Genomic DNA, 20959 nt, shown 5'->3' with positions numbered 1-20959 from the left:
AAATATTTCTGAACAAGTTATGAACTGGAAACGTAACAAACTAAGTAAGAGTACAATATTTTCTTGTAATCTGAGGATGGAGACGAGCTAGCAAACGTTTGATCGCTTTTTAATGTTTCTGTATTAAATTTACAAGAGCACCCAAGGAGAATACTTTGAATGTTTTTTTTCCTAAGGTCGTTTTCAGAGCTTTAAAAGCGACTTCTGTGTATCCTGATATAGTTCAATACGTTCAAATTCTTTAGTTGTAATTTTAATTTCCAGAAAATTTGAGGGAGCGAAATCCCACCTCCCGAATTTTTCAAATATCCGAATTTCGCGCTCTAAACTTTTTTTTTTTGCCCTTTCAAAAACAAAAGAACCAATTTTCCACAGTATGAATTTCTGAGTTGATATATCACCAAAAAACTCTTGCTTTTATAACAACGGATACCGAATTTCCGGAGCTTTGACCCTAAGGGTTTTTAAAAAAACTTTTCCACCATATGAAGCGTTGAGTGCTGCTCAAAAAAAACCTGTCAGATTCCGTGAGAACATTTACAGACAAACATATGGAAAATTGAAATTGTGCTTACTCACTGTTTTCCTCAGCTTGATCCTTAAAATTTTTGCCTGACATACTTTTGATCTGATGCTTTAACTTTGAAATTCATAATATTAGAGAGATTTAGGATCACGGGTGCTCGCATTAGCTCAAACGTTCCGGAATGGAACGGTATTTCAGGATTAAGTGCAACCGACTTGAAAACAAACCCGTTCTATTCACGAGTTTTCCACGTAAACCAAAACAACACTGTCAACTTACGTCGGAGAAACTGCACTCGAGTAGAAATGGACGAATGGAATGGAATTTTCAGGAACGTTAGGACACGCCCTTGCGAGGAATACCCAAAATTCCGAAATTTTATTCCATTCGATTCCTCACCTGCAAAAATGACCACGTGACCACAATTTTCCTACGTTTGTTCTCTCACACTTTGTAATAATCGTCTTACTTTGTAATACCTGTCGCACTTTGCAATAAAATAAGTTATCCCACTTCGTAATAATTGTCATCACACTTTGTAGTAACTTTTGTCACACTTTGTAATGAAATCAAAAAAACTATTGCACTTTGTAATAACCGTCATCGCACTTTGTAATAAAAGTGTGATGACGGTTATTTCAAAGTGCGACAATTTTATTACAATGTGCGATAGCTTGTTTCATTACAAAGTGCGATGACGGTTACTTCAAAATGCAGCAACTTTATTACAATGTGCGATAGCTTATTTTATTACAAAGTGCGATGACGGTTATTTCAAAATGCGACAGCTTTTGTATTATAAAGTGTGACAGAACAGACATACGGAAAATGAATATTTGCTTACTCGATGTTTGTCTCAAAAATTATAGAGAAATATGGTGGTGGATATTGCGGCAAGATAAATATCTACCACTGTTCATCGACAATATGATGAACATCACGGTTTTAGTAGAAACCAACTCAGTGGATACTGGCCAGCCTTCGAAAAAATGTGGGGGCGTAATCCGAGGAAATGTCGTGATCAGAAGAATAGCAAATAGTATCCGTAATTTGAGTAGCCAATCAGAACGCGCGAAAAACACTACCTGACGCACTGGTTTGGTATATGCTCATCATTTACTAAACTAGATCATTTAACAATGCAATTTGATTGGCTTAGCGCCATAATGTATGAGCCATTATAGCATGCCCGACAAATAGCAGCCAATAAATCGTCTTCTTGTCTTTCTTGAAACATGAAATCAGCAAAATCTCACTGATCTTGGTTGTTTTTAATAAAACAATTATTCCACTCGCGCTTGTTGGTTGTAAGATCATTATAGCCAACTCGGCACTACGTGCCTATCATGTCACATGCAACGCGCGTTCGTAGAATAATTGTTAAATATGTCTTGGTATCGCCAGAGTGTAGCCCGTTCCGAGTGTAAAAATAAAAGGAAAGATTGTGGGCGAGAAAACATATCGTGAGGAATACCCGCAGCGCTCAGGATCATTATTTTCTTCAAGCAACGCCTTTTCTACTTCTTCCCATGCCCCTCCCCCCTTCCCCCCTTCCCCCTTCCCCCCTTCCCCCTATCCTTGCCCCGTCCCCCGTCCCCCTTCCCCTCCCATACTGCAATGACGTAGGCGACACTTGTAGAATTTCGTTCATCTTCTTTTTTTTTTCTTTTTTTGACGTTGTTGTTATGCTAGAGTGGGAAAGGTACGGGAAGAGGGAACTCCCTGTGTGAATCTGTTTTATTTGAGGCAACACAAACGCACCCTCTAAACAATGCAATAGGTTTTTTATGCTTTTTGTAGCAATTGAATTATCTCTTCCGGAAATAATCCATTTACTTGTAATGGCGCGCGAGGAAACTCAATATAAAAACAAATATAATACTCGCGTTATAGCATTAGATTAAAATGTTTACATACGATCCGTGGTGAAAGCTTTTTACTGCTAAATATAGAGTTTGCAGGTAATTTGCATGTTTGTCTTGGCGATAGCAACCATGACCACTTAGTAATCTCTTCCAGGGATCAAATTTAGCAAGTTTTATAAAAATATCGATTCACGCCGAACATCTTTGAAGGTACTATTTACTGATTGCTATCATCTGAATGGCACACTTGGAAGATTTCTTCCATAAGCTAAAAGTTAACAGGTTAAAAGCCCATTGGATGAATCGAGGTTTTGTGTAGTTTGTGACATAAAAAGAAATGGTAAATACTTTATATGGTAAACGGTATCGGGTGATAAAACATGACAGCCGAATGTCAGTCCGAGTTTTGCGGCGATTTGATTTCAAATGTGCCGTGGCTACTTGTTTCGACGGGTTTGGTATTAAAAAAAACGCACCTCTCCTATCAAGAGGAACTTTTTATGTGTTTATATCACGTGCGCCCCTCTCTATCTTTCCCTTAACATTTTTAAAGGAGACTGCTTTGTTTGCTATGTTCTTTTTTTTTTTTTTTTCTCACAAAATAATCTTCTGGCTGAGGCCCGCAATGGACACTGGGCGAGGAGACAAGGTGTTACGCACAAGAGTTCGCCCCAGTCCCTTCTCGTTCTTATCTCCTGTTTTGCACTGAGCAGCGCACGTTTAGATAATAAACTGAAGACTTGAGGGATCATAAGAGAGGGAGACGTCAAGCGGTCTTATTTTAAAATCGCGGTGAAATTGTCCAGCCAGACTGTCGGTAGTTTGCAAAAGTGATTTGAAATGTCACTAAAAATCGCCCCTAAAAGTTGCATCAAGAACGTCCTGTTCTGTAAAATGAAACTTTGCTTTGTGATCGATCGATCAGCTCTGAATTTGAGTTGCATCCGAAGAAGTATGACGATTGAAGTTCATTCTCTAAAATTGTAACTTTTTCAGGTTGTCTAGCTTTTTCTTCTGGCCTGTGTTTTGTAAAAAGGATCCAAACCGATTCGCCTGACTTCAAATGTTGAAAATGCGCTCGTCCCATAATTTAATTTCACTAGTCAACGTGAAATTCAATAAACTTTTCCAAAAAAGACATTTATTTTCCGGTGGATGGAAGTGAAACGGATCTTTTATTTTAATTTGTTAACAACTGGATAAATACTTGTTCTCCGAAAAGTTTTTGGCCTACGCTGTGACAGCTGATACTATATAGCAGCCGACTAATTTATGCATAATAGCTTCCTTCAAGGGTAAATATGTATACTTATCTTCACACGTAATACAAATACTGATATTTTCCGTAAAGATGCAATTATCGGCTTCGTTCCGACCTATGATTAGGAAATTAAGTGGGCAAAACACATTTCGCGGCTCCCGAGGTTTTGTGTACGTTTTTTCTTTGCTCGCGAAGTAGAAAACTACACTTCATGTTTTTAAAGTTTGTTTCGTTTACCCTTTGTCGTTAAATTTTAAGCCTATGTAATCTTCAATTAAGGATTGCAAAGAAGCAGAAGAGAAGACCTTTGACTGTTTAATCTTTGATAAACAGTCTTTAAGGAAAAGAAGAACAAATTGAATACAGTGATCGCAAAAAAGCAACTGAAGTGTTCTCAAAGAAGCCAGGTAAGCGCTCGTGGATAAATACGACTTCAGTAACTATGTTCAATCAAGTCAATTCTGAGAAAAACACTGGTGAATTATCTTGCTGTATATTACTTATCCCGTTTGGTTTGTAACAAAGAAGGTTTAGTCTATTGCTTTTCTTAAGAATCGCCCTATTTTGTCCCTGGATGTCCATAAATTCGCGGTAAAATGAACAGATATCATGTGCAATATTCAAACACAATTGAAGCTATAATTGTCTTCGCCGCAGAACATGAGGAGCTCTAAAAACATAAGACAAAAGCAAGTTGTTGAAATAATCTTATAGTTGAATATAGCATCCATCAGTGGAGGACATATTTTTATTATTGTATGTTCGCCTTGTCGTTTTCATCAGATGGATTTTGCAAACAAAGGGATGGATTTGCGATCAGGGATTGAATTCACTGACTTTTCCAAAATGCGGTCTGCTAAGTTTGTATGAAATGCGCAGGTGACTTGTTCAGTTTCTGCTAGAATATGTTCATTGACTTCACGGACGGTAGCTTAAAAACTGTTTACGTACGTCACTAAAGATGTGTATGACTGGTGTTTTGTAGCCTTTCAGGAGATTCGATTGGATTGGTTGAATCTTTTGTTTCATCCCTCACCAAATGACAGAAAAGGTTCTTTAGGGTTAGTAAAGCAAAATTTATACATCGCATACCAGTCGCGTCATCGAACGCAAAACGTCGTGCAAAAGCCTCAGTATATTAACCAAAACAAGCACACTAACGATACTCTGTAGTAGTGCATATTAGTTTGAGAGGTAAATGGCCTAAAATTCGGTGATTCCTAAGTTTTCGCTTTGTACAGAGAGAGGCAGCTAGTGACTCGAAACTCGTCTGCTTTGGCGGAGAACATGGGATGCACCGAAAGGAACCGAAATCAATCATCTCTTGTTGAAAGGCAAATATCCCTTTGTTTACATGGGAACATCAATCAAAGAGCAGATCGTAAAAGCTCGGGCAGCACTTTTCTAAAGAACTGTTTGTTTATGCTGTAAAGGTGGTTCCGCCCTTTCGCGGCCTAAATTGCAGCCATTCAAATGAATTCGAAAGCTACTCCATATTATCTGAAAAGTGACAGTCATTGGCCAGTGCTTTTTATGTGTTACTATCAGTCGTGTTCCTCAAAATTTTTTTTAATGAAAGTGTATAATTTTTACAGTTTTTAACGAGGCAACATTTCCTTGGTAATAGCAATGACCTCCTTTACATCAGCCAGGCTTTGATGAGTATATTTTCATTTTTACGCCATTTGTATTGCCGCAATAACTGCCTCTATTGATTGGTGATTTGTAACGACTTATTGTTATTTTGTAAGGGAGTGGGAAAACTCAACCAGCTACAACATTCTACCGTTGACACAGCTGAATCGCGTTTCTTTGTCATTCTAAAAGTTAAACTGTTACAGTAAACTATGATGATTAAATAGAAAAGCTTTTGGCAATAGCGAAAACTTCAAACTAAGATGAAACGTTTGATTGCGTAGTGTAAAAACTGTAATGGGACATGGAATGCTTGGAGTATCATATTAACCAAGGGATTATTTGACTATTTCTGATTTAAAGCGCTGTTATCCGAGGAACATTTTCTCCTTTCTTTCAACGCAATGTTGACAAGTGCCTTGTGAGTTGAGTTGCCAATACGCATGCCATAACGAAAATCAAGTACCTTTCAGCCTCTTTGTTTTGGTTCAAAGGAAATCCTACAATAACCACTAATTCTGACTAAATATTCTCACGTTTCCCTTGCCCATGTTACTTTCTACGTTTTTTTTCTATTCGGTAGTCAATGAGCGCTTTTGAATGGAAAAAGCCGGTCGTTCTTGTGGGGCAACAATTGGAACAGGCCTTCCCACTGGAAATTTTTGGGAAAAAAAGGAACTTGCGACGTAAACTTCTTTACTCGTTTTTACCGAAATGACCAGAAGATCACTAAACCATTTGCCTCACCACACCATGCTCGTTGGTAAGATACGGTTTATTCCCCAAAATTGCCATTGGAAAGAACCGTTCCATTTGATTCCCCAACGGAACATCTATTTTTTCCATACAAATGGAATGCACCCAAGAATTGTACAGTTCCATTTGGCGGAAAATTTTCACCGGTTTTACCATACAAATGGAAAGCGCTCATTATCTTGTGTTCTTTTTACTTTTCATATCATCAGCTCTATGCTCCCTCCAGCTGACAGTAGCACCCGTCCCAGCTCCTCAGACAAGGCCACAGTCACGTGGTACGTTCAGATCGTGTACGTCATCATTATCATCGTTTTGGCATTTCTTGGCAATATCCTCATATTTGTCGTCATCTGCGTCGACAGACGCCTTCACAAAATCGATAACATTTTCATCGCCAATTTAGCCGTCAGTGACTTCCTCTTCACACTAATCGAAACTTGCTCGAACACAACTCGGGAGATTAAGCGGAACTGGCGACCACCACACGAGTTCACATGTTATATAATCATCGCGTCAAGCGTCCTCTGTGCTTCGGCCTCGGTTTTCACTCAAACAGCGGTAGCTATAAATCGATATCTCGCTGTTATTCGGCCGTTGAAATACCCAACCATTGTAAATGAGAGAAGAGTGTTTATCTCAGTCGCTGTAATCTGGACATGCGCTATTGCCTTAGCCTCCCCTCCCTTGATCTGGAGGCCGCTTACTGTGATCTGCGGAGAAGAAGAATCTTACGAAAGACATGTTACTTACGAGATCGTTTACATGACGGCCGAATGGATATTGATTTTTGTGATTCCATTTGGAATCATGTCATTGATTTACTTTCGCATCTACCAAATCGCTCGGGGTCATGCTCAGCAAGTGCGGCCGAGTATTTACGAAGACTCCACGACGACTTCTAACGAAAATCCTACGAATTCTGGAAGCACAAGCAAAACTGTTAAACACATTACGAACTTCAGGAAAGAATTCAAGGCCGCTAAAATGCTCGTGACAATAGCTGGCGCTTTCTTGATAAGTTGGCTGCCATTTTTCGTGACGTTAACCATGTGGAAGTTTAATGACGGCGCTTGGATTCATCCCAAAGTTTTTACTTCGTTCTTGTACCTGGTCTACGCGGTGCCCGCCATTAATCCTGCAATCTACGCATTCTGGTGTCGAGATATAAGACGAGGAATAAAGCAGCTTTTAACTTGCTGTAAACAAGACCGTTTACGACAAGAGCAAAGAACGAGCGCAGTGTATATACGTTAGGTCACGCAACACATTTCATCACGCAATCTTATGGTAATAGTCATGATCGTCAGCTGCGTGCTATCCATATAAAAGCTATAAAAGTTGAGTAAGTGGTGGAGAAGTGACAAAATTTGAAAAAATTTCAGTCGTTTCGGGCTTAGTCCTTCCTCATTGGAAGTCAAGTGCGATTTTCTACAAAATCACACTTGACTTCCACGTGAGGAAGGGCAAAGCCTTCTCCACCATTTACTCAACTTTTATAGCAAACGTTTGGTAGCCTGTTACACTTGTTCACGCAAAATAGTGTCGGAAAAACAAGACGAATAAAAACAAGGTACATGAAACCAACCTCGTTTCCAGGACCTTTCCCTTGTAAATTTGCAAGAGAAAAGCCATGGGAACTAAGTTGAGATAAATACTTTTAGCAACTCACTAGAGACGAGGGAATTAGGACAAAAGCATTATAAATCTTGTAATCATAAGTGATTCTTTCACCTTAGCCGTGCTCATACGCCACTCGATACCAGCCATAAACAAGACTTTGGAAACACACGGTAGCTGCAGCTTTTGAAAAATCTGGAGCTTTGGAGTTGACCCTTCAGTATTGCAAAGTGTCCAACTTTTGAATCTTTATAACGAGTACCGCCTGGTATAAATTGAAAGCGCTTTAATCAACTACTCGCGCTTCCCAGCGCGACATTGCGCCAAGTATAAATTCAAGCGTCTTATTACGTGAGTTGATCAATGATCCACATTGCGGGTGAAGGTACCCTTGGTCATTTCTGATAACAGTAGTCAGAGTTGAAAGTTTTATTGAAGTTCCTTTTGGTGCTGTTCAAGCCAATCTTTCGCCGAGATGTACACATTTTAGTTAAACACAAGACTACGAGCAATCTCTTGGTAAACATGACTTGGTAGAAGGCGGCAACTGTGCAAATAAAAAAAATACGGAATATTGTCGTGATAGCAAATCAGAAAGTAACTGTAGCCCAAAAGATGGGAAGGAAACCACGGATAATCGGGTTTAGAAAGTGGGAGGTTCAACCCCCTCCCCACCCCCCCCCCCCCTCCAAACACTGCTCTCGCTCAAGACCCAAAGAAATCTGTCAATATAAAGGCTAGAAAGATGCATAACTCTGGAAATATTGAAACTAGTCTGTTATGTAGCTATTTCATGAAACTCTCAACGAAAATAAAGCTAACAGCTTTTAAAAAGGCGTTTCTTTGTTCGTTTTTGCTTTGATCTTTAAAACGAAAAATTTTCCTTGATCAAATAATTATAAAAGAAAATTATTTAATACAGCTTTTCTTAGACAAAAATGCTAACAATTCTTGGACGATTTCACTACAGCACTGTTTACAGTAATGAAAAAGAAATACAAGATTACACAATCGGACCATAAACTTGGGCGCTGACAAAAATTTAAAGAAAAGCGAAAAGCAGAGAACTGAGTACATTAAATGTACCTTATTTTATAAATTTAGTAAAATTATTAAGACCTTTGATTTTGTTAAGCTCACTAGCCCGTTTAAGGCACACAGATTGTAGAGAGGCAAAAAAATATTTCGTTTTGGATTGTGTTATTATTTGCTTCCCACAATCTCAACGGACGGAAAAGTGGGAACGAATCTTTGGAGTTTGCTTGACACATATTAGGAAATTTTTAGATGAGGGTGAAATTGAACATTTTGACTAGTATAACCGCTTGCAATTTTTCTTAAGTTGCTTTAGCTCTTTGTTTGGGGAGGGGAGGGTGGGGTTAGTTTTTAGCCCGTGGTACGTGGTAATTGCACACGAGTAAAGCGAGACCAAGAATAATGAAGACAGAACATTGTGGCGTAACCTATCACTGGGATTTCAAACCATGATTAAGAAAATGGTCTCTTGCCATGGGCTAAAACTCTTCCTTCACCCCCGACAACCACTACCAAAAATATCCAAAACACACCCAATTCTCGTTTATGCTAACTCCGCTCCCCCCCCCCCCCCCCCCCCCGCCTAAGAAAAACCCTTCAAGCTAAGAAGAACCCCACTATCAGCAAAAACATACTGGTCCACTCAAACGTTAAACTCTCCCCTCCACCTAACAGATCCAAATATCGTATCATCCAAAATTTTTTACCGGCCTCTCGGGTCAATTTTACTCCCTGGTTCTTTCCACCCCGGGGTTCAGCCTCGTACAAATTTTTCATTTATCAATCGTGGTGTATAAACGCGATCAGCGATAGTTCATCTCCTTCGATTGTTGCTACACTGCCCCTCTCGGCATGCCTGGCACCGAGCGGAGTCATGTGACCTCCTTGGCCTACCATGCCTCATGTTGCTGTTGGGCTCTGCTCTGCTAAACCCATAGAAGGCCTGTAAAGGTATAAAACCATGATAGTTTGTAAATTGAAGTCACACAATTGGCTCAACTATGTTATACCGCACTGCTGAAGAGAAAATTATGAACTCCATACACTTCTGATTTTTTTTATTACTCAGTGAGTGACCAATAATTCCAGTAGCCTGTCGGGAAAACGTTCGGATAGTGGGAAGCATAGAGAGAGAAAAACGATAAGAGACTGAGGAGAGGGGCGAAAGTGCTCGCCTTCTCTCTCCAGGTCTCCTCGCCTTTATCTTTTTTTAGTTAGCGTGGCTGCCCACTGTGTGAACACCTATAACAGGCTATGATTCCAGTGACCTTGATTAACCAATCACTGTATACGATAGTTCAAAATAGCATTATGCAAAGATGATACTGACTGGCAGTAAACCCTTCCGGTTTGTTAACACATTGTATGAAATGGTCTGGTAGAGATTTAAAAGCATAAAATTGCGACACCCTTTAATACGTCAGCGAGTTAACGATCACTTAACTTTTTAACATATTTTTCTTTAAACACGTGCTTTCTTAAGGTATTTTCAAACTGTGTATTCGGAGAGCTACAAAATAAGCTAAAGTTTATGGGTATACTTAATGTGTGTGTTCACAAAAGCTTCTTTGAACTTAATCCAATCGACATCAGATCCAAAGTGAAACGTGCCTCGAAGGCAAGACTGCCTTCATTTTTTATATGATTTTTGAAATATACCCATCACAGTTTATCAGATGGCATAACATACATGGCCAGGGGAAGTAAATATTCATTCTGGTAATAAAATGCGTTTGATACAAGAGCGAACGAGTTAAAAAAAAGTGGTCTGAACATGATATACTTGAGTGAAAAGGCATTCTTGTGGACGATGCGAGTACAATGTTCATGTCAACTTACCTCTCCTATTTTCTGGTGAACATTATTCAGCACTTTATCCACCTCCTCCTTATACCAACTTGGGTTTTGGAATGTTTCATCAGAACATCTGTTGCACTGTTGACCATACAACTTAAACCTCAAGGAATCTAAAAATAAGCAAAGATACTCATCACTAACATCGCATTTTTCTTTCATGTTGCTGAAGAAACAATTAGTAAGAATAAAAAGGAGAAACCTCCGTAAGCAGAAACCCTGCCCTTGCGACTTGACATTAATGGTAGACGAATGGTGTCGTAAGTAGGTTCAAGACAAAAAGCAAACAATCCTAAACGAAGCAGTTTTCTTTTTTGCCATTTCCTTCGTTCTCCAGTAAGCACTGCTGAAATGATCGCCAGTGTGATAGATGTCCTTAGATTTCTAAAAAATTAAGTTCAGGAAATTCGAGCCTTTTTTGATGCAGTTCAGTTTTGTAACAATGACAACCCGTTTGTGAAAGTTTTTTTTCTTTTCTTGAAGAACAAAACAGCAGAAATCTGCTCGGTAGTCTTTCTATTCGTAGGCTTAAAGCTTTGACAAACTGTGGAGAAAAACATAGTTTTTTGCAAATCCACCTACAAACGTTTCCAATCGTGATTGTTTCTCTTGCATCCTCACTGCCTTCGTCTTCTCTTTGCACTACACGTCTCTCTCCTTCGCCAATTTTTTTGAACCAAAAGATGACTACACCCCTCATTGAAGTCCAGGAATTGTCGCATTGTTTGCAGACAAACTTTACTTTGGCGGCGTCCGTGAACTTTCCCCATTCTTGTGGCTTTGCATTTTTAGTGGGCTCCAGTCTCCACTCGTCCTGACTAAAGTCCTGGAAGATTTGTTCAAAGGTCTCGTGCCAGTGCGCCTTCAATCCCAAGTGCGGATTGACGTCATCATCAGACCCTGATGCCATTGTTAATACAAACTTTTGGGCAAACAAAAGACGTAAAACCTGTGTTAATCATACAACAATTTGGTAAAATATCATTACTTAATATGGTGGGCCAGATTTCCATGCACCATCGCGTAACTTTACGTGCGAATAATAGACTTGAGATAATAGATTACGTCCACGGAAAAAGTTTTGTGCAGACTCTGCGGACGTAAGCTATCCAAACGTTTTCACCATTTTGATTCACGTCCGTTACAGTGCAACGAACTCAACTGGGGTCACCAAAAAAAACCCGACACTTTGAAATTTAAAGAAATGTTCTCGTTTTTGATTGGTTTACAAACTACCAAAGCCAGACTCCTTTGTTGCAAACGTGACCTATGATTGGCTGATCAATGTTGGGTGGCCCCGGTTGAGTTCGTTGCACACGTTAAAAAAACGCGACAGTTATCTCAAATGACGGACGGGCGACAAAAAGACTGGTACCTATGCATCACAACGAGTCGTTGCAGGATAAACAACAAACAAGTTTTCTTGCAGCGAGACGGATAGGTACAGATTGCTTTAATACCGAGTGCTAATCGGCGCTGATTTCGTTCGGGGTGAGATCAGGTTCTAACGTTCATTCGTTTAAAATTGTAGAAACGGCAGCGTTCGCGAGAACCATCAGTTTGATTTTGCAGCTTCCGAAAGATTCAAACCTTCGATCGGTTGAGTGGCTATTGTTATAAACACGATGGGATGTTGGGAAAAACTTCAGCCTGGCAGATGCTACAAAGGTTTGTACATTGTATTTTAAATCTACAAAAAGACGCATTTCCCACGAAGCCTGTATGCTAACTACTTCTTCTACCGTCACACGATCCGTCACACAGATAAATGCTTAGTACTTCTTAAACGTTAACGGTAAACATACATCAATATTTCACCGCAATTTGCAGACCAAACGTAATTCGCTGTCTATCAGCAGAAAATTATGAAATATCAATTTGCGAGATTTCTTCCAGCCTTTTCCAAATTAATTACTAACTTTTTACGGAAAGAGAACCTCATTTTCTCTTGCTTTTAAAAGCTTAGTCTGAAGCTGGAACCGACCACACATATCACAAAGGCGCCCAACGAGAATTCCAATTATGCAAATTACAAGCAAACCAATCGCTTAGAATATCGTTATTTGGTTACCATTCGCTGTCTCTCGTGTCTTGACTTAACGTATTTTTGTGTACCCTGCGAGGAACGATCCCTTCAATCTTTCTAGAAAAGTCCTTTCGAAAGGATCTCTGCTCGCAGTCGGGTATTTTTTGTATAGACTAACACAATTTGCGTTTTCGCACCCAAACGCAGTTTGTTTTTCTGGGCAAAATGTGGGATTAAATCTCCAGTAATAAGAGAGTAAGATGTGACATTTCATGAGAAAGTTTTCCATTATTCATCAGAATTTTAATAAATCCAAAGGTATTCCAAACACATTTTCGATCCCGACGATTCGTTATTCCGCTGCAGCCGATTACGGGCGAGTAGACTTGTCAGATTGGCAGGTTTTATATTACAATTGTGAAATCCAGCAAAACTAAAGAATACAATACCAAAACTACTTATTTTTCTTACGAACAGAATAAAATGTGGTACAAAATTGATTACCTAAACTGTGCTTACCTTTCAGCTTCTCGAAGGAATCGATCGATATCGAAGCTTATATTTTGTGCAAATTTCTCCAGAACAAAGCAACGACTCGTCCACTTTTGATTGATAACACGACAGTACACCGCGGCAAGAAAATATGACTAAGATGGTCTTTTCCCCACAACTATTTTTCACTTTCAACTCAGTGAAATCCCTATTTTGGTAAACATCTGAAAAAGTACCTGTTCAGGCTTGCGGGAAAACTCCCCTTCCCGTGATTCCGAGAAATCAGCCGGAAGTGAACACGACATGGACTATACTATCCAGTCTTAATACATCTCCGTTCGGCTGCGTAGAGTTTGATTCAACCCCATATATATATATACTTTATTAACTTTCCTCAAGGAGGCTTTTCAAAGACAAATAAATAAACTGCACTATCAAACATATTACTGACGAACTATAACACCGTGAAATCTATAAACGCAATACATTCATTATGGCTCAACAGTGAAACTTCAACTGATTTTTTTCTTAAATTGGATTAATTCCACGCGACTAAAATCGGAGACCCGAAACGAGACGTGACCTAAAAATCACAGTGGGCAGAGAAAGTGAGGACTATAACTAATTGTAACGTTTAAACTTTCTTAGAATTCTGCCGTGACAAGTTTTGTTATTAACTGAGATATTTACATTCGATGATGTCAGTCTGTTTCTTAAACACATTGGCAATACGACGCATGCCCAGGTGTCAGAGTACGCTCAGTTTCGTGGCATGGTCTTGATGTTGCAATGAGCCACTTTAAGTTCAGATCTGTGAGAGAATTTGGTCAGTTAAATAGTGAACTTTACTGCAACAAACACTCAAGTACTTCAAAAAAGTTAGCCGCCAAATAGCTGTCCGGTGGACTACAATTCAGTCAGTGAGTGATTATATATGCGCATTTGATCCATTTCAATTTATTATGGTATGCCGACTGATATCCGTATATAAACAGCGCTACATATTGCGAGAAAATAAAATCCGTGTACCTTTCACATATGAATATCTTCAGTTAAAAATGGGGTGGCCCAGTTTTGCAGTGCTTAGCTATACTGACTGCAATTTGATGAAACGATAACAAGCAGTTTTATTTTTATTGCCACGTTTCAGCTGATTGCGTTGATATTGATTCAATCATTTAAGGGCAATTTTACTTTATAGGTAATAATGTCAGACGACAATGTCTCACAACGATTACAGGGAACATAATACGTCCGCTTTGACTTTAAGCTGAGGAGCTATTCAACTGAGATGCCTCACGCAAAGCGAGTAAGAGCTAAGTCCAGGGGAACATTCCTAATGCAAATGGTTTATGCCTCAGACACAAGAATTCGTTTATTTCTAGCATTGTTATACTCACATGCAGACCATGTGGTCGGTTTGGCTCCATTACTGATGGAAGTGATGTGGAACCTTGGATATTATTTTCTATGACTTCTAGTAAGTATTAGTTCGCGTTGTTCGGTGGTAAAGTATCGAAACTGAAATACAATAGGACTGCTTCCGTCAAATCTTGCAAAACTGTAAGTTATTCCAAGAGAGGATGAGCTAAGAGTTATTCTGTACTGTAGGTTATTCGAATTGGTTCGCATTTGTTGAGTATCTAATTTTCAAATCAGTAAACCTTTCCTAGAAGCAAACCTCAGTTCTAACTTTTGCATATCTGAGTGAACTCAGGTACAGTGCAGTTTCATGTAATGCTCAGTTCTCAATCGGCGTTATATTGACGACTGGATGATGTTGCAGGATTGTGCTTGTGGGTTTTCTTTGGTATCGTGGTTGGCTATCGTGTGCAGAACTCCTATTCAGTTCTTCCAAGTGAGATTTGCACGGGGCTTGCTATGATTTAGAAACCGTTTGGCAAATTCATGAAACTACGAGCCGGCCTGTTCACATTGGCACCATAGCATTTTCCAGTTTGTCTAGTATTTGCTTTTCAGTTCCAATTTTGTTTGTTTACAGTTTTCTGATTATGCTGACATCCGAGCAGTTCATCTAAGCGCTACCATGCGCCAACGTATTCTGCAAATGTTAGCTCCATGACTGAAGCGTGCGATTCACCTTACCACACGCAAGCTTATCCTACACATGATCGCTCGATAACACCTCCTTCCCACCGTCTCTCTTTTCTTTCAGCTCCTTGGAATAACCTCTGGTACATATTATATAGGGTCAGGATGATGGAAAAATAATACCTTTTAATACTTGGGTTTCATTTCGGTTGCAGTCAGAGCCTGATTCCGTGGACATGAGCATTCCGAGGACGGTCTTCTCGAGCATAACTACAAGAGAACACAAGGCAAGCTCAGATTAAGATTTCCTGCTTCAAATTCTGCAAATTGTCTGCACTCGTTACTGAAAATTGCTGTTGATCAGATGAGGGAGCTGAGAAGAAAATACTCTTCTCTTCTACAACCCAAAAAATCTGCTAGAGTCAGTCTCAACTTTTACAATTGTCAGTAATTTCTAATCAGTGAACAGTGTCAGTCCTGACCAGTGAGAGAAAGAAGCGAGTTATGACCGTAATGACTTTGGACCTTCCGAGTCACCACTTACCAGTATTTTAACCATGTGCTCCGTTAGCAAATGTCAGATTTTTGAGCCAGTGTATGCAGTGTTGGACGTCGGAACCACGGGACGTGATCGAAAAGAAGACCGCATCATTCAAATAGGTGTTATAAAAGTCGAGAATGACCAGATAAAACCGTGGATGACATATCTCAACCCTAAAAAAAGTAAATATTCGCAGCTAAATGGATTTGAGGATGAAGGTATCTCGCCAAAGATTTTCAACATAAATAAACAAACATTTGAAGACATTGCACCCAAGCTGCGAAATTTCTTGGAAGGCGTAAAGTACGTTTTTTGCTACAACTGCTTGTTCGACTGGAGTTTTTTGGTGGCAGAGTTTTGCCGGCTCCAAGATGCCACCGACCAAGAAGAGGGCATGAAGCTTCTTTCAAAAATCCAGTGGATTGACGTTTATCGTCTTGCTATCAAAACTGCCAAAACGTTTCACGAGGATTTTAAGGATTTGCCAGATTTTAAAGCTGGTACCTTATTTAACAAGTTCTCAATACACCCGAAAAAGGCTCAAACCTTTCATTATCAATTATCGTGTATAAATTCTCATGGGGAACAAATCGTGCAAGAATATTCTTTATTCGAGAGGAACGAAGAATGCTGGAAAGAAGGACTCCATGATGCGATTGGTGATTCCCTCGCAACTAATTCACTCCTGAGAAAACTCCTGGAAAAGAACAATTATTCAAACATTGTAGACCTGTTGAAGAAATTTCCACAATGTCGCATCGATACCGAACTGTTCCTTACTATGGAAAGGCTCTTAAAAGAACGTAAAACTTTAGATGAAGACTTAATGCCCTTTGCGGCAAGAGCAGGAGAATTCTATGACACTTCCTCTCTAAGGGGTAAGACTCTTGTAGATTCTCCGAGTAAGAAAATAGATTTAGCTTACCATTTCAGCGATGAGCATGATGAAAGAATCCGTTTAATCTTTAAGGCCGCCTTATTGCGGCGAAGGCCGCTGGTCGATTGCGCAAAACGACAACTGACATTTTCAGATCCTAATCCAGTGGAAACCAACCCTAAAAAAGCAAAGCAAGAATGAGACAAATCGTTAGTTCTCGATATTTCTGAATAAAATATTTTCGCTCTACCATGCATCTATATTTTTCGTAAGCTGACTAGACTGCGTTCAGTTGTTACACCTTATCGATTCAGTTCATTACTCTGTATATATTGGTTTTGTTTTTCTCTTCTTTGTTTGTTTGTTCGAATAGCAAAAGCTTCAAATTCCTGGACTTGACTATTCGATATAGATAATATTATAAAGGGTTCAGTTCATTGCCAGTAGCATGTGCTTCGGTTCTTTTCTCAGCTATTAAACAGCGCATAATAAGAAGCATCTGATTCAGATAAAACAGTCATAACTGAACAGAAAAAAAGTCCCCAGTTTTCCATTGAGTTTAAAGTAATGTCACCTCTTATCTTGGAAATGTCCCCAATTTCTTTAGACAGTTGGACACATTTCCCACTCCGGGGACAACTTCTAGAATGAAAACTGGATAAGTACAAGAACATACGTCAACGGTTGACTTGTCTTATGTGTTAATTATCCAAATCACATTTATTGTTCCTGTCATGTTACTGCAATTCCACCAGAACCTTTAACATCCAGTGTGGTGACTTGCCTTTGCGATAGCACTGTCGACTTAGCAAGCGACACTCATGAAAGTCGTCTGCGGCTGGAAGGCTGGACTGTTCACTGGTTGGATTCTAGATTCCCTTTACACTGAATTCTGTTCCCTAACGGACTGGAAGATGAGTTTGTTGATAACTGTGTTTTGACGCCTAGAAGTTATCGAAGCGACGCGAAATGCTCGTCAAGTTCGAAGCCTTCCTGCAAGCTCTGTCAGTTATAACGTCAGATTCGCTGCAAATTTGCCCGGCGCCCGCCGTTTGAAGGATAGAATCAATTTAAACCCGCAAGTCAGACATAGACTTAAGTTTTATTAAAACACCTCTTTCACCAGGCAAAAACAAAAAAGGCTGCCGAATTACTCTAACAACTAAAAGATAGCAATACAACGGTTTTTAATACCTACAATCAGTGTAATAAACTATCAGTTACAATACGTAGAATAATAAAACATATAGTTCAACAAGAAGAGAGGGAAGAACGAGGCTATGCCGGCATTGAAGGACGATATGGCGGCAAGGATGCTGACTCCTTTTCCGATGACCTCGAGTCATGTCTCCGTACATCACCATACTGGTGCTTTAGGAAATAGATCGATTCATTCCCGCTCAGAACGATCATCCATCTCTTTTCTAAAAGCGGCATTGACGTGAGTCGGTGGAGCGTTTGCCAAATGTTTCCTTGGTCGAAATTTGGAAAGTGAAGAAGAGGTGCTTCCAGGCTTGACAATGTTTTGGAATACTTCATCTAAAGTACTTGTCTGTTCGGTGGTTGGAGTCTCTGAGATAAAGCGTGTGAGCTTTAAAGGAAACCTCCACTCTCGAAACATGTTAACGTTGCACTATTAAAAATACAATTTACTTTGAAATTTCATTCGAAAACATGGAAATAATATTTCAGTGGTGGAAAAAACATGCTTTGATTATCGGCTATTTTCGCTTTTAAATTTCCCGCGCGCCGCCATCTTGGATTTCATGACGTAATAAGGTTGCTCAATTGTTTTACACAAAAAAAACTTCTGCTGAATAACAATAGCGGCAACCATTACACGTCATCAAATTCAAAATGGATGCCCCCAGGAAATTTAAAGGCGAAAGTTGTCGATAATCATATCTAATTTTTAACACACTTGAATGTCATTTCTACGTTTTAAACAAAAATTTAGAATTCAGACACTATTTCCAACGCTTACCTGTCAATTTGTTGTGAGAGTGGAGGTTCCCTTTAAAGTTTAAAAAATGGCGACGTATATTATTATCGTCCTACACGCCGTTATCTATGATGTGCGCTAACGATACTAAACTTGAGTTGCTTCTAGAGTTTGTAAATTAATATTTTATATTCATTCGTTCATTCTATATTTCTTTTTCTTGCGCCCGCCTTGCATGACAAGCTCAATAGCTACCTGCAGGTTTGCAAGTATCATTGTTGCGTTGTTTGAATAATGTTACTGGTGTTTGATGCTGTTCTAAAACCTACAGCAATTTACTGTTTTTAACTCGTGAAGACGCGTAACGTTGAAACTAAAGTCAACCTTGTTCCCCCCTTGTAAACTCACCCCTGCCAATTTACAAGGGAAAAGCCCTGGGAACCAAGTTGAACAAAAACGTCAATCATCATCACTGAATTATCATAATTAAAAGAATAATTAACAACTAAAATTAATTATTCGTAATTAAATTAATAACTCAATTAAAAGTCGCTTCAAGAACAACTGTGAAATTTTTAGGGGTAGCCGTAAAGGGGTTTTTAATTTCGATAACCCGTTAATTTCTAAAACGCGCGCGCTAGCGCGCGCGTTTTAGAAATTAAACAGCGCAATGAACCAATCAGAATTCGAAGCAAATACATAGCCCGCGCTTGCCGCGACCAAGCAAGTCACGATTGCTTTCGGTCTTGCTTTTCATAAGTTAAGAAAGTAACGACAGTTTTTCAAACCAATCACAGAGCGTAGTAAAGCAAAACCACTGCAAATACGAAATTACTTTCGACACTCAATTGAAAACGTAACTGCTGCCGATGTGATGACCAGCGATGGTCACGGCATGATTGCAGACAAATACATCCAAGGTGAGAAAACGTTATTTCCTTAGTTTGTCTTTTCTTGTTTATGACACACTCGCTCATTTAAATTCAAACCACGAATAAACAGTCACTTTGAAACGTCGGACCGCGTTAGTTTCAATTTTTCTACTGAAGTTTTTCAGTAAACCTCTAATCATGCAATACAATATTATACAAATAAAATATACAGATAATATAATATACTGTGTTAATAATTAACAAGCGGTGAGGTAAATATTAGCCTACGTGTAGCCGTACCCACCCCCCGAAGTGGGTACGGCTACACGTAGGCTAGGTAAATATCCATCACTTTCACCGACACTGAGGTGAATAATTGTTTTAGTATATGCCACACGAGCTGAATAACTAGTGATCCAAAAAATTATTTTACTTATTGAAGTGAATAGTACTTTTCGCGCACGCTGATTGGCTAGCTCGGAAGTGATTAGCCAAGTACTATTCACCTCCGAGCAGCTGAGGAGAAACAAGATGGATCCCCGTTTCGCCACGGTTACTTAAGAGGAAATTATTTCGATAAACGAGGCGGCTGTTAAAAGAGATACATAGTTTGGTTGACGGCATTAAATGGTAAGTTATTTAATCTTTTCAATCTCATATTGTTAGGCGAAAAATGAAAATACGATCCCTTGTTTACGAAAACTGCCGTGCACTAAAATTACAATGAAAACAATGAAACATTTAATAGTTTTCAGCATGGTTTCAACTTTCACGCGAACGCCAAAATCGAGCAGACAAAAGAAAGGCTCTGCTAGCAGGGTGCGTAGGAACTAAACAACTGTCTCCAAAAGTTTTATTTGTCTGCAAGAAAGCGAGACGGAACTTTCTACAATAAGAAATCGCTTACCGCGTGGCGCGCGTGATTTTAAAATTTCATACCATTTGTCGGTATATTGTCAGAAGTAAAATAATTTTTTGGTCCTGCTAGTTATTCAGCTTGTGTAGTATATACTAAAACAATTATTCACCTCAGTATCGTGAAAGGGATGGATATTTACCGAGCCGCGAGTTAGTACGCGCGGTGTGAATGGTAAATTTTGCGGGCCATATTTCAGGTACTTCACTGTACGGCCCGCTAAATTTAAGAGTTTCCTTTCCCGGGCGCCCGATTAACCTCAGAGATATAATAAATATCTTACTAACCTCGTTTTCTCGGTCCGTACTGTAAGTAGTCTCCCTCGCAGCTGTTTTTTGGGGGGAGCGGTGCGTGACAGCCCAAAAAACGGCTGCGAGGGAGACTATACTGTAAGTTACGGATGCTCATTCTTTCCCGTTGATTAATGGCCCATGCGGCGCTTCGCGCTTGGGCCATAAATCAACGGGGAAAAACTCGGTCCGTAACTTTCAGTACGGACCTCGAGCTCGGATAGTATAAAGAGGTATCCATTCACCTCCACTTCGGTGAATAATTGCTAGATATATATATATATATATATATATATATATATATATATATATATATATATATATAATTTTTTTTTCAATTACTGACTTATCTTCAAAATAAACATAAAGAAGAGAAGGCTGTCAGTACATTGTTAACCTTTG

General features: G+C 39.3%; 4 protein-coding genes across 10 annotated transcripts in view; 3 read left to right on the top strand and 1 right to left on the bottom strand.

Moving 5' to 3' along the window:
- The window catches only part of LOC146460552 (alpha-1D adrenergic receptor-like), a 28477-nt gene extending 19981 nt beyond the window's left edge, over positions 1 to 8496 (top strand). For 3 of the 4 annotated variants that reach the window (XM_085087943.1, XM_085087941.1, XM_085087942.1), the window contains exon 3: positions 6253 to 8496. In XM_085087943.1, coding sequence (XP_084944069.1) covers positions 6253 to 7297 — 1045 coding nt within the window. In that variant the 3' untranslated portion in view covers positions 7298 to 8496. Of the gene's footprint in view, positions 1 to 3931; positions 4060 to 6252 lie in introns of all 4 variants that reach the window. The other variant, XM_085087944.1, reaches the window with a different exon arrangement.
- LOC146460551 (receptor-transporting protein 3-like) lies at positions 8075 to 16717 on the bottom strand. Of its 3 annotated transcripts, XM_085087953.1 has the most exons (5): positions 16586 to 16717; positions 15303 to 15389; positions 11132 to 11471; positions 10535 to 10662; positions 8075 to 9638 (listed from the first exon to the last, which is right to left on the bottom strand). In XM_085087953.1, exons 3-5 carry the CDS (start codon positions 11457 to 11459, stop codon positions 9510 to 9512), a joined length of 585 nt encoding a protein of 194 aa, XP_084944079.1. In that variant the 5' UTR covers positions 11460 to 11471; positions 15303 to 15389; positions 16586 to 16717; the 3' UTR covers positions 8075 to 9509. The 3 variants fall into 3 exon arrangements, with proteins under 3 accessions (XP_084944079.1, XP_084944080.1, XP_084944078.1); XM_085087954.1 differs by lacking the exons at positions 15303 to 15389; positions 16586 to 16717 and adding an exon at positions 13095 to 13416 and having other exon boundaries at positions 11132 to 11498; XM_085087952.1 differs by lacking the exons at positions 15303 to 15389; positions 16586 to 16717 and adding an exon at positions 13095 to 13414.
- Positions 11747 to 20959, top strand: part of LOC146460549 (uncharacterized) — a 23930-nt gene continuing 14717 nt past the window's right edge. Inside the window, exon 1 of one of the 2 annotated variants that reach the window (XM_085087928.1) lies at positions 11747 to 12217. The gene's annotated coding sequence lies outside the window, so the exon portion shown is untranslated. Of the gene's footprint in view, positions 12218 to 19793; positions 19982 to 20959 lie in introns of those variants that run through there. The other variant, XM_085087927.1, reaches the window with a different exon arrangement.
- LOC146460550 (uncharacterized) lies at positions 15661 to 16793 on the top strand. Its single transcript, XM_085087945.1, has one exon. It carries the CDS (start codon positions 15677 to 15679, stop codon positions 16736 to 16738), a length of 1062 nt encoding a protein of 353 aa, XP_084944071.1. The 5' UTR covers positions 15661 to 15676; the 3' UTR covers positions 16739 to 16793.

Source organism: Pavona decussata, unplaced genomic scaffold, assembly GCF_977016875.1.
Source record: "Pavona decussata unplaced genomic scaffold, jaPavDecu1.1 SCAFFOLD_210, whole genome shotgun sequence".
Lineage (NCBI taxonomy): Eukaryota > Metazoa > Cnidaria > Anthozoa > Scleractinia > Agariciidae > Pavona > Pavona decussata.
This window is presented reverse-complemented; position numbering and strand designations above follow the sequence as displayed.